At 42.6% G+C, this 13,253-nt stretch overlaps 1 protein-coding gene across 1 annotated transcript in view; it reads right to left on the bottom strand.

The window, feature by feature from the left end:
• SH2D4B (SH2 domain containing 4B) overlaps positions 1 to 13,253 on the bottom strand; it is a 616,020-nt gene that overhangs the window by 242,432 nt on the left and 360,335 nt on the right. The window contains exon 6 of the mRNA XM_040438405.1: positions 2,918 to 3,045. Within this exon, the coding sequence (XP_040294339.1) occupies positions 2,918 to 3,045 (128 nt within the window). The remainder of the gene's footprint in view (positions 1 to 2,917; positions 3,046 to 13,253) is intronic.

Here is a 13,253-nt window from a genome sequence, read left to right as displayed (position 1 = left end):
GGGCTTCTCTTCTTGTATTCGCTATCAGGAGAACTCATATAAAACCATTACTAGATGGTACAGAACCCCTGAATACTTATACTCCATGGGTCTTTCCCCCACTGATCAATGTTGGAGATGCCAGTCAGATGTAGGATCTATGATTCACATATGGTGGTCATGCCCCCTAGTTAAAAAATTTTGGAAAGATGTTGAAAAAACTATAAACTCTATTTGCTCAACATGTATAACTTTATCTCCCGAGCTTGTACTGCTATGGATCCCTACCTCCAACTTTAAACCATCAAAAACAGATCTACCTACGCATATGATTGCTACAGCAAAACTGCTTATTCCAACAAAATGGAGGGATTCTTCTCCACCAGATTTGAAACTGTGGTTTAACAAAATGCACCAACTTCACAGAATGGAGGAAATGGTGGGGTGGATCCATGGTAGTAGGCATAGATATTTGGAGACTTGGCTCCCTTGGAAAAAATCTGAGGAGGTCAGTGACTTCGAAGTTCTAGACGGGGTGGGCGTGAGACTCTCAATAGACGTCAATGCCACACAAGTAAATGGAGGCCCCATTGAGTGAGATATAAGATATTTACACAACAGATTTGGGCTAGTTAAGAAAGACCTTGACATTTTCATTTTCATTAGCTAATTCAAAACATTATTTTGTGACAACATACTATGTATTTTGTAAATAAATACATTTTTATGACTTAACCTATATTAAGGTTTTGACCAGATACTATTGGAGAGCCTACTTGTTTACTTTCCTTTATATTATTTGTTCCTCATTCTCTGTATTATTTTCACTTTTTCCCCTCCCTTCTTTCCCTTATTGGTTATAAAACTTTGTGATGAAGGTGTATTTGAACAAAAATTTGTACCAATATGCACATTGTAATTAACAACATTGTTCACGCATTTATGTTTACAGTATTGAAAATGATGACATTTTTTATACTTGTAAGCTTTGAAACAATAAAAAGAGATTTACAAAAAAATAAAAATCATTGGTGGTTAGTGCGGCCCCCCTCTCCCCCCCACCCTTAATTAAAATCATTGGTGGCAGTGGCCATAGGTTAACAACCCCCCTCCCTCCCATCATTGGTGGCAGTGGAGCGGCAGTTCCGATCGGAGTCCCAGTTTAATTGCTGGAGTTCCGATCGGTTACCATGGCAGCCAGGACGCTACTGCAGTCCTGGGTGCCATTGTTACTTAGCAATTTTAGAAGCATTATACTTACCTGCGCTGTCTGTGGCCGGCTGGTCGCTCGTCTTACTGCTAAGTGAAAGGTCTGTGCGGCGCATTGCTAATAGCACAGACCTGTCACTTAGCAGTAAGAGGAGCGACCGGCCGGCCACAGACAGCGTAGGTAAGTATAATGCTTCTAAAATTGCTAAGTAACCATGGCAGCCAGGACTGCAGTAGCGTCCTGGATGCCATGGTAACCGATCGGAGCCCCAGCGATTAAACTGGGACTCCGATCGGAACTCTCCGCTGCCACCAATGATGGCGGGGGGGGGGTAATTTTAATTAGGGGGGGAGAGGGAGGGGGGCCGCACTGGCCACCAATGAATTTAATACTGGGGCGGGAGGGAGGGGGCCGCACTGGCCACCAATGAATTTAATACTGGGGAGGGAGGGGGGGGGGGTGCCGCACTGGCCACCAATGAATTTTAAACTGAGGAGAGAGGGGGGTCTGGACCCCTGCTGCCTGGCAGCACCTGATCTCTTACAGGGAGGGGACTAAAATACGCACTTGAGGGGTTAATTGTGCGGATCACAGCCCCCTGTAAGAGATCGGGTGCTGCCAGGCAGCAGGGGGCCGTTATGTCCACAGTTCTCAGTATATTCTAACTTGAAGTGTCCCCATCACTATGGGAACGCCTCTGGGTTAGAATATACTGTCGGATCTGAGCTTTCACGATCTAACTCAAATCCAATGGTATATTCTAACATAGAGGCGTTCCCATGGTGATTGCAGCTTTGTCCCAATCATTCTGTACACAAAATGGGATTCCATATTGTTAATAAAGACTAATTGAAAAAATGATTTTTAGCTCAAAATAAATACAATGCAATAATAATAAAAATAAATTGCCCCAAAAGTGTACATAGCCTTTAAAGGCATTGTCTCATCATAGACAATGGGGCATATCGCTGTGATATGTCCCCATTGTCTTATTGGTGAAGGTCCCACCGCTGGGACTCGCACCTATATCGAAAACGGAGCCCCGCAAGGTGGTGGCTGGAGGACTCCGGTCCGGCCACCACCAAGCCGGCTCCCCATAGAAGTGAATGGGAGCTTACCGCGCATGCGCGGCCCCCGCTCCCATTCATTTCTATGGGGCCGACGGAAATAGCCGAGCCAGCGCTCGGCCATTTTCGCCGGCCCCATAGAAAATGAATGGAGGGCGGCTGCGCATGCGCAGTGCGTCCTTCTTCACTTGTGGGGCCCAGTTCATGATATAGGTGCGGGTCCCAGCTGTGAGACCTGCACCAATAGGACAATGGGGGCATGTTCTAGCGATATGCCCCTATTGTCCATGATGAGACAACCCCTTTAAGCAGCAGAGTCAAACTAGCCTTAGTATACACAGACACTTCACCTGCAAGGAACCCAAAGGTAAGATCTGTGGCAAATAGTACAAGAATATATTTCAAGAACTACAGAAAAGAAATAGAAAAACCAGGAAAAAAACAAACAGCAAATTTTTCAGAGCAAAACTAACTTTTTCAATGTTTATATATACTTGTTACACTCCTAAAGTTTCACTAATTATCTTAATTAACATAAATGTTGTTTCCTTATGTTATGAGCATTAATGTTAACTGCATTTGAAACCAAACATTTGCATTTTTAAATAAAATAAGAAAACTTTGCCAATAATCAAAAAAGTTTGAAAGACAAAAATTTTACCATGAAACCAGGATGCAATTTGTCCACTATCCTTTTCCAAACCGGCACGTCGTGGAATCTGTTCTTCCTTAAACCAACGAACAATGACATCCTTGGATATTGGACGAGCTGGTCTTTCCCATACTTTTCTAGCAAAGAGAGAATTTGATTAAATCCGAGCTTAAGGCCCCTTGCAGACGAGCGTGTACAGCAGGGAGGGGGATCTGTGGATGGCACTGAAGAGATGTGTATACACTGTGAGCGGAGGAGATGTGTATACACTGTGAGGGGAGGAGATGTGTATACACTGTGAGGGGAGGAGATGTGTATACACTGTGAGTGGAGGAGATGTGTATATACTGTGAGCGGAGGAGATGTGTATATACTGTGAGCGGAGGAGATGTGTATACACTGTGAGGGGAGGAGATGTGTATACACTGTGAGGGGAGGAGATGTGTATACACTGTGAGGGGAGGAGATGTGTATATACTGTGAGGGGAGGAGATGTGTATACACTGTGAGTGGAGGAGATGTGTATATACTGTGAGCGGAGGAGATGTGTATACACTGTGAGTGAAGGAGATGTGTATATACTGTGAGCGGAGGAGATGTGTATACACTGTGAGTGAAGGAGATGTGTATATACTGTGAGGGGAGGAGATGTGTATACACTGTGAGGGGAGGAGATGTGTATACACTGTGAGTGAAGGAGATGTGTATATACTGTGAGGGGAGGAGATGTGTATACACTGTGAGGGGAGGAGATGTGTATACACTGTGAGTGGAGGAGATGTGTATATATTGTGAGGGGAGGAGATGTGTATACACTGATCTGTGGGGTTGCCCAGGCAGCTAGGCCCTTCACTGCAGTTATTAACCCCATTCAGCAGTCCCCCTTTCACTGAAGGGGGGACTGCTGAAAGGGGTTGATAACTACTGTGAGGGCCCCCCCCTCCCAGTGAAGCCCCCCCCCTGGTGGTGATGAGGGCGTGGCTTCATAGGGTGGGGACAAGGCTTCACGTGGGCTAGTGCCCCGGATGTCTTCAGACCCTAGCAACGCCCCTGGTTCCACCAGTTGTATTTGCACCAAACAAGTTAACAACATTTTCTACAGTGTTAATTGTCCTGGTTCTGGCATTGTTGCTATACCACATTTCACCCTCACTCCAGGCCCTCTGCCTCCTCTCTGCATTAGTTTTGATCACGAATATTCGAATTTCGAATTTTTATCGCAAATATAGGTACTTCGAAAATTCGCGAAAATTTCGAATATAGTTATATATATTCGAAATTTCGAATATTCAAATTTTTTCCGTTTTTTTTTTTTTTTTTTTATCAGTACACATGATTGTGGGCCAATAAGAAGGCTGCAATATACTTGACTTTAGGAGTAGTAGTGTTTGCGAATTTTGCTCTATATTCGTTTTTTTTGAATATTCGCTATATTGCTATATATTCTTGTTTTAGAATATTACGAATATTCGAAAAAACGAAGTTATAGCAATATAGAGAATAGTCGGAAAAAATCGAATAGAGCAATTTAGCTAATATAGTGATATAATCTTTTTTGTCTAATAGTTGTAAGTTGAAAAATTTGCAATAAGAAAATTAGAATCCGAAAATTCGCATATTACACAATCATTACCTTTCCGATTTTGTGAGTAAAAAAAAAAATCGTGAATTTTCGACGAATATTCTAAAAAATATTCGCGAAATATCGCGAATTCGAATATGACCCTTGCCGCTCATCACTACTCTGCATCAGTTTTTCATAGCAAACTGACATGCAGCTGTAACATTACGCCAGCAGGTTACTTTCTTTTCAAGTCTACTATAACACTGCTACTGTACATAGATCCTGCCACTAATACAACTTTGCTACACAGGAACATCGCTAGGCATGTAGATCCAGGACCTGGATCCTGGATTACAAGAATATTGCCCTGAACCTCTGGTCAGAACCTTTATTTCTTCACTGCATTCTGCATCTTTTTTTATTGGTTATAGTTAGCCACCAGTGTAGGACGAAATCAGATGGCTTAGTACAAGAGCATGAAGTAGGGCTGGGTTCTGGTCCTCAGCTGCTAGGCCTGACACATCTCTACTCACAGTATATACACATATCTTCCACTCACTGTATATACATACCGCATATCTTCCGCTCACAGTATATGCACACCTCCTCCACTCACAGTATATACACATCTCCTCAACTCACAGTATATACACATCTCCTCCGCTCACAGTGTGTACACATCTCCTCCACTCACAGTGTATACACATCTCCTCCCCTCACAGTGTATACACATCTCCTCCACTTACAGTGTATACACATCTCCTCCACTCACAGTGTATACACATCTCCTCCGCTCACAGTATATACACATCTCCTCCACTTACAGTATATACACATCTCGTCCGCTCACAGTATATACACATCTCCTCCGCTCACAGTGTATACACATCTCCTCCGCTCACAGTGTATACACATCTCCTCCACTCACAGTGTATACACATCTCCTCCCCTCACAGTGTATACACATCTCCTCCACTCACAGTGTATACACATCTCCTCCACTTACAGTATATACACATCTCCTCCCCTCACAGTGTATACACATCTCCTCCACTCACAGTGTATACACATCTGCTCCGCTTACAGTATATACACATCTCCTCCGCTCACAGTATATACACATCTCCTCCACTCACAGTGTATACACATCTCCTCCGCTTATAGTATATACACATCTCCTCCACTCACAGTATATACACATCTCCTCCCCTCACAGTATATACACATCTCCTCCGCTCACAGTGTATACACATCTCCTCCGCTTATAGTATATACACATCTTCTCCGCTAACAGTATATACACATCTCCTCCGCTCACAGTATATACACATCTCCTCCGCTCACAGTATATACACATCTCCTCCGCTCACAGTATATACACATCTCCTCCACTCACAGTGTATACACATCTCCTCCGCTTACAGTATATACACATCTTCTCCGCTCACAGTGTATACACATCTCCTCCACTTACAGTATATACACATCTCCTCCGCTCACAGTATATACACATCTCCTCCACTCACAGTGTATACACATCTCCTCCGCTTATAGTATATACACATCTCCTCCGCTCACAGTATATACACATCTCCTCCACTCACAGTGTATACACATCTCCTCCGCTCACAGTATATACACATCTCCTCCACTCACAGTGTATACACATCTCCTCCCCTCACAGTGTATACACATCTCCTCCACTCACAGTGTATACACATCTCCTCCGCTCACAGTATATACACATCTCCTCCACTCACAGTGTATACACATCTCTTCCGCTTATAGTATATACACATCTCCTCCGCTCACAGTATATACACATCTTCTCCGCTCACAGTATATACACATCTCCTCCACTTACAGTATATACACATCTCCTCCGCTCACAGTATATACACATCTCCTCCACTCACAGTGTATACACATCTCCTCCGCTTATAGTATATACACATCTTCTCCGCTCACAGTATATACACATCTCCTCCGCTCACAGTATATACACATCTCCTCCGCTCACAGTATATACACATCTCCTCCACTCACAGTGTATACACATCTCCTCTACTCACAGTATATACACATCTCCTCCTCTTACAGTATTTACGCAGCTCCTCCACTCATTATATATACACATCTCCTCCGCTCACAGTGTATACACATCTCCTCCACTCACAGTATATACACATCTCCTCCACTTACAGTGTATACACATCTCCTCCCCTCACAGTGTATACACATCTCCTCCACTCACAGTGTATACACATCTCCTCCCCTCACAGTGTATACACATCTCCTCCGCTCACAGTGTATACACATCTTCTCCACTCACAGTATATACACATCTCCTCCACTTACAGTGTATACACATCTCCTCCCCTCACAGTGTATACACATCTCCTCCACTCACAGTGTATACACATCTCCTCCCCTCACAGTGTATACACATCTCCTGCGCTCACAGTGTATACACATCTCCTCCACTCACAGTGTATACACATCTCCTCCGCTCACAGTGTATACACATCCCCTCCACTCACAGTGTATACACATCTCCTCCACTTACAGTGTATACACATCTCCTCTACTCACAGTATATACGCATCTCCTCCTCTTACAGTATTTACGCAGCTCCTCCACTCAAGATATATACACATCTCCTCCACTCACAGTATATACACATCTCCTCCACTCACAGTGTATACACAGCTCCTCCACTCACAGTATATACAGTGGGGGAAATAATTATTTGACCCCTCACTGATTTTGTAAGTTTGTCCAATGACAAAGAAATGAAAAGTCTCAGAACAGTATCATTTCAATGGTAGGTTTATTGTAACAGTGGCAGATAGCACATCAAAAGGAAAATCGAAAAAATAACTTTAAATAAAAGATAGCAACTGATTTGCATTTCATTGAGTGAAATAAGTATTTGAACCCTCTAACAAAAAAAGACTTAATACTTGGTGGAAAAACCCTTGTTTGCAAGCACAGAGGTCAAACGTTTCTTGTAATTGATGACCAAGTTTGCGCACATTTTAGGAGGAATGTTGGTCCACTCCTCTTTGCAGATCATCTCTAAATCCCTAAGGTTTCGAGGCTGTCTCTGTGCAACTCTGAGCTTGAGCTCCCTCCATAGGTTTTCGATTGGATTAAGGTCCGGAGACTGACTAGGCCACTCCATGACCTTAATGTGCTTCTTCTTGAGCCACTCCTTTGTTGCCTTTGCTGTATGTTTTGGGTCATTGTCGTGCTGGAACACCCATCCACGACCCATTTTCAGTTTCCTGGCAGAGGGAAGGAGGTTGTCGCTCAGGATTTCACGATACATGGCTCCGTCCATTTTCCCGTTTATGCGAATAAGTTGTCCTGTGCCCTTAGCAGAAAAACACCCCCAAAGCAAAATGTTTCCACCCCCATGCTTGACGGTGGGGACGGTGTTTTGGGGGTCATAGGCAGCATTTTTCTTCCTCCAAACACAGCGAGTTGAGTTAATGCCATAGAGCTCTATTTTGGTCTCATCAGACCACAGCACCTTCTCCCAGTCACTCTCTGAATCATTCAGGTGTTCATTGGCAAACTTCAGACGGGCCTGCACATGTGCCTTCCTGAGCAGGGGGACCTTGCGAGCCCTGCAGGATTTTAATCCATTGCGGTGTAATGTGTTTCCAATGGTTTTCTTGGTGACTGTGGTCCCTGCTAATTTGAGGTCATTAACTAACTCCTCCCGTGTAGTTCTAGGATGCTTTTTCACCTTTCTCAGAACCATTGACACCCCACGAGGTGAGATCTTGCGTGGAGCCCCAGAGCGAGGTCGATTGATGGTCATTTTGTGCTCCTTCCATTTTCGAACAATCGCACCAACAGTTGTCACCTTCTCTCCCAGCTTCTTGCTAATGGTTTTGTAGCCCATTCCAGCCTTGTGCAGGTCTACAATTTTGTCTCTGACATCCTTGGACAGCTCTTTGGTCTTTCCCATGTTGGAGAGTTTGGAGTCTGCTTGATTGATTGATTCTGTGGACAGGTGTCTTTTATACAGGTGACTAGTTAAGACAGGTGTCCTTAATGAGGGTGACTAATTGAGTAGAAGTGTCTAACCACTCTGTGGGAGCCAGAACTCTTAATGGTTGGTAGGGGTTCAAATACTTATTTCACTCAATGAAATGCAAATCAGTTGCTATCTTTTATTTAAAGTTATTTTTTCGATTTTCCTTTTGATGTGCTATCTGCCACTGTTACAATAAACCTACCATTGAAATGATACTGTTCTGAGACTTTTCATTTCTTTGTCATTGGACAAACTTACAAAATCAGTGAGGGGTCAAATAATTATTTCCCCCACTGTACACATCTCCTCCGCTTATAGTATATACACATCTTCTCCGCTCACAGTATGTACACATCTCCTCTGCTCACAATATATACACATCTCCTCCGCTCACAGTGTATACACATCTCCTCCACTCACAGTATATACACATCTCCTCCACTCACATTGTATACACATCTCCTCCACTCAAGATATATACACATCTCCTCCGCTCACAGTATATACACATCTCCTCCACTCACAGTGTATACACAGCTCCTCCACTCACAGTGTATACACATCTCCTCTACTCACAGTATATACACATCGTCTCCACTCACAGTGTATACGCCGCTCCTCCACTCAAGATATATACACATGTCCTACACTCAGTATATACACAGCTCCTTTTTGCAGGATATACTGTGTAACACACAGACAGGTCCCATAAATGTACATGGTTGATAGTGGACTCATATGAAGCACCCTTTCATTGCTAGCACATCTCTCTGCTGCTCCATGGACTGGAACTGGCTGCTGTTGGGCTGGCAGAGGCTATCTACTCCTTTCTGGTCCAAGCTGTATGTATCATGTGACTGACACTCTCACTCAACTGACACAATGAAGGACATTTATCAAGACTGGCATTCTCATATGCCAGTCTTAATCGCCCTAAGCTGCAGTAAGATGTTCCTAATTTATTAAGAGGCAGATGCATCTTAATAAATCAGTTGCATCTCTGGCACTCTATGCCCTTTTTAGATCTGGCGTAGACTTGTGCTATATCTTATGCCAGTTTCTAGTGCAAGTTATAGTAAATCTGGGGGGAAGCCCTGCACCTCCACTAATATGGTATGTGTCATAATTTGTGACTTTTTTATGCCACAATACAGGCATAAAAGCTTTAATAAATGTCCTCCAGTGTCTTATGTGTGGACAGTCAGTAAGTTGCTTCATTCATTCTAACGGAAGCCTCGATTTCCGTCTCATAGAAATGAATAGAATAAATGACTTTATGTCCACACATAAGATGCTGTGTCAGTTGGAGAGTCAGAATGTTGGTCACATGACACAGCTGAAGACCAGAAGGGAGCAGATCTCAGAACTGCAACCATCGAGTAGAAAATTATCTGCAATACAATGAACAATTTACGTGAGGTACCTTTCTAAAGAGCAATAGGATACCATTCTTTGGGGTGTTTAATCCCTTTAAAAAACATATCCAAACCAAAAATTTGATTTCAAACACAGAGTGCATTTGGAAAGTCTTCAGACCTTTTTACTTTTTCACATTTTGTTATGTACCAGTCTTGTTCTAAAATTTCAATATTTTCCCATCATTCTGCACTTAATATCATATGATGACAAAGTGAAAATTTCTTGGTACTTAGCTTAACCACCTCAGCCCCCAGTGCTTAAACACCCTGAAAGACCAGGCCACTTTTTACACTTCTGACCTACACTACTTTCACCGTTTATTGCTCGGTCATGCAACTTACCACCCAAATGAATTTTACCTCCTTTTCTTCTCACTAATAGAGCTTTCATTTGGTGGTATTTCATTGCTGCTGACATTTTTACTTTTTTTGTTATTAATCGAAATTTAACGATTTTTTTGCAAAAAAATGACATTTTTCACTTTCAGTTGTAAAATTTTGCAAAAAAAAACGAGATCCATATAGAAATTTTGCTCTAAATTTATAGTTCTACATGTCTTTGATAAAAAAAAAATGTTTGGGTAAAAAAAAAATGGTTTGGGTAAAAGTTATAGCGTTTACAAACTATGGTACAAAAATGTGAATTTCCGCTTTTTGAAGCCGCTCTGACTTTCTGAGCACCTGTCATGTTTCCTGAGGTTCTACAATGCCCAGACAGTACAAACACCCCACAAATGACCCCATTTCTGAAAGTACACACCCTAAGGTATTCGCTGATGGGCATAGTGAGTTCATAGAACTTTTTATTTTTTGTCACAAGTTAGCGGAAAATGATGATTTTTTTTTTTTTTTTTTTTTTTTCTTACAAAGTCTCATATTCCACTAACTTGTGACAAAAAATAAAAAGTTCTATGAACTCACTATGCCCATCAGCGAATACCTTGGGGTCTCTTCTTTCCAAAATGGGGTCACTTGTGGGGTAGTTATACTGCCCTGGCATTCTAGGGGCCCAAATGTGTGGTAAGGAGTTTGAAATCAAATTCAGTAAAAAATGACCTGTGAAATCCGAAAGGTGCTCTTTGGAATATGGGCCCCTTTGCCCACCTAGGCTGCAAAAAAGTGTCACACATCTGGTATCTCCGTACTCAGGAGAAGGTGGGGAATGTGTTTTGGGGTGTCATTTTATATATACCCATGCTGGGTGAGAGAAATATCTTGGCAAAAGACAACTTTTCCCATTTTTTTATACAAAGTTGTCATTTGACCAAGATATTTATCTCACCCAGTATGGGTATATGTAAAAAGACACCCCAAAACACATTCCTCAACTTCTCCTGAGTACGGGGATACCAGATGTGTGACGCTTTTTTGCAGCCTAGGTGGGCAAAGGGGCCCATATTCCAAAGAGCACCTTTCGGATTTCACTCCTCATTTTTTCCTGAATTTGATTTCAAACTCCTTACCACACATTTGGGCCCCTAGAATACCAGGGCAGTATAACTACCCCACAAGTGACCCCATTTTGGAAAGAAGACACCCCAAGGTATTCCGTGAGGGGCATGGCGAGTTCCTAGAATTTTTTATTTTTTGTCACAAGTTAGTGGAAAATGATGATTTTTTTTTTTTTTTTTTTTTTCATACAAAGTCTCATATTCCACAAACTTGTGACAAAAAATAAAAACTTCCATGAACTCACTATGCCCATCAGCGAATACCTTGGGGTCTCTTCTTTCCAAAATGGGGTCACTTGTGGGGTAGTTATACTGCCCTGGCATTCTAGGGGCCCAAATGTGTGGTAAGTAGGTAAATGACCTGTGAAATCCGAAAGGTGCTCTTTGGAATGTGGGCCCCTTTGCCCCCCTAGGCTGCAAAAAAGTGTCACACATCTGGTATCTCCGTACTCAGGAGAAGTTGAGGAATGTGTTTTGGGGTGTCTTTTTACATATACCCATGCTGGGTGAGATAAATATCTTGGTCAAATGCCAACTTTGTATAAAAAAATGGGAAAAGTTGTCTTTTGCCAAGATATTTCTCTCACCCAGCATGGGTATATGTAAAATGACACCCCAAAACACATTCCCCAACTTCTCCCGATTACGGAGATACCAGATGTGTGACACTTTTTTGCAGCCTAGGTGGGCAAAGGGGCCCATATTCAAAAGAGCACCTTTCGGATTTCAAAGGTCATTTTTTACAGAATTTGATTTCAAACTCCTTACCACACATTTGGGCCCCTAGAATGCCAGGGCAGTATAACTACCCCACAAGTGACCCCATTTTGGAAAGAAGAGACCCCAAGGTATTCGCTGATGGGCATAGTGAGTTCATGGAACCTTTTATTTTTTGTCACAAGTTAGTGGAATATGAGACTTTGTATGAAAAAAAAAAAAAAAAAAAAAATAAGCATTTTCCACTAACTTGTGACAAAAAATAAAAAATTCTAGGAACTCGCCATGCCCCTCACGGAATACCTTGGGGTGTCTTCTTTCCAAAATGGGGTCACTTGTGGGGTAGTTATACTGCCCTGGCATTTTCCAGGGGCCCTAATGTGTGGTAAGTAGGTAAATGACCTGTGAAATCCTAAAGGTGCTCTTTGGAATATGGGCCCCTTTGCCCACCTAGGCTGCAAAAAAGTGTCACACATGTGGTATCGCCGTATTCAGGAGAAGTTGGGGAATGTGTTTTGGGGTGTCATTTTACATATACCCATGCTGGGTGAGAGAAATATCTTGGCAAAAGACAACTTTTCCCATTTTTTTATACAAAGTTGGCATTTGACCAAGATATTTCTCTCACCCAGCATGGGTATATGTAAAATGACACCCCAAAACACATTCCCCAACGTCTCCTGAATACGGAGATACCACATGTGTGACACTTTTTTGCAGCCTAGGTGGGCAAAGGTGCCCAAATTCCTTTTAGGAGGGCATTTTTAGACATTTGGATACCAGACTTCTTCTCACGCTTTGGGGCCCCTAGAATGCCAGGGCAGTATAAATACCCCACATGTGACCCCATTTTGGAAAGAAGACACCCCAAGGTATTCAATGAGGGGCATGGCGAGTTCATAGAAATTTTTTTTTTTTGGCACAAGTTAGCGGAAATTGATATTTTTTATTTTTTTCTCACAAAGTCTCCCGTTCCGCTAACTTGGGACAAAAATTTCAATCTTTCATGGACTCAATATGCCCCTCACGGAATACCTGGGGGTGTCTTCTTTCCGAAATGGGGTCACATGTGGGGTATTTATACTGCCCTGGCATTCTAGGGGCCCTAAAGCGTGAGAAGAAGTCTGGAATATAAATGTCTAAAAAA

This window comes from Bufo bufo, chromosome 6 (assembly GCF_905171765.1).
Source record: "Bufo bufo chromosome 6, aBufBuf1.1, whole genome shotgun sequence".
NCBI classification, from domain to species: domain Eukaryota; kingdom Metazoa; phylum Chordata; class Amphibia; order Anura; family Bufonidae; genus Bufo; species Bufo bufo.
This window is presented reverse-complemented; position numbering and strand designations above follow the sequence as displayed.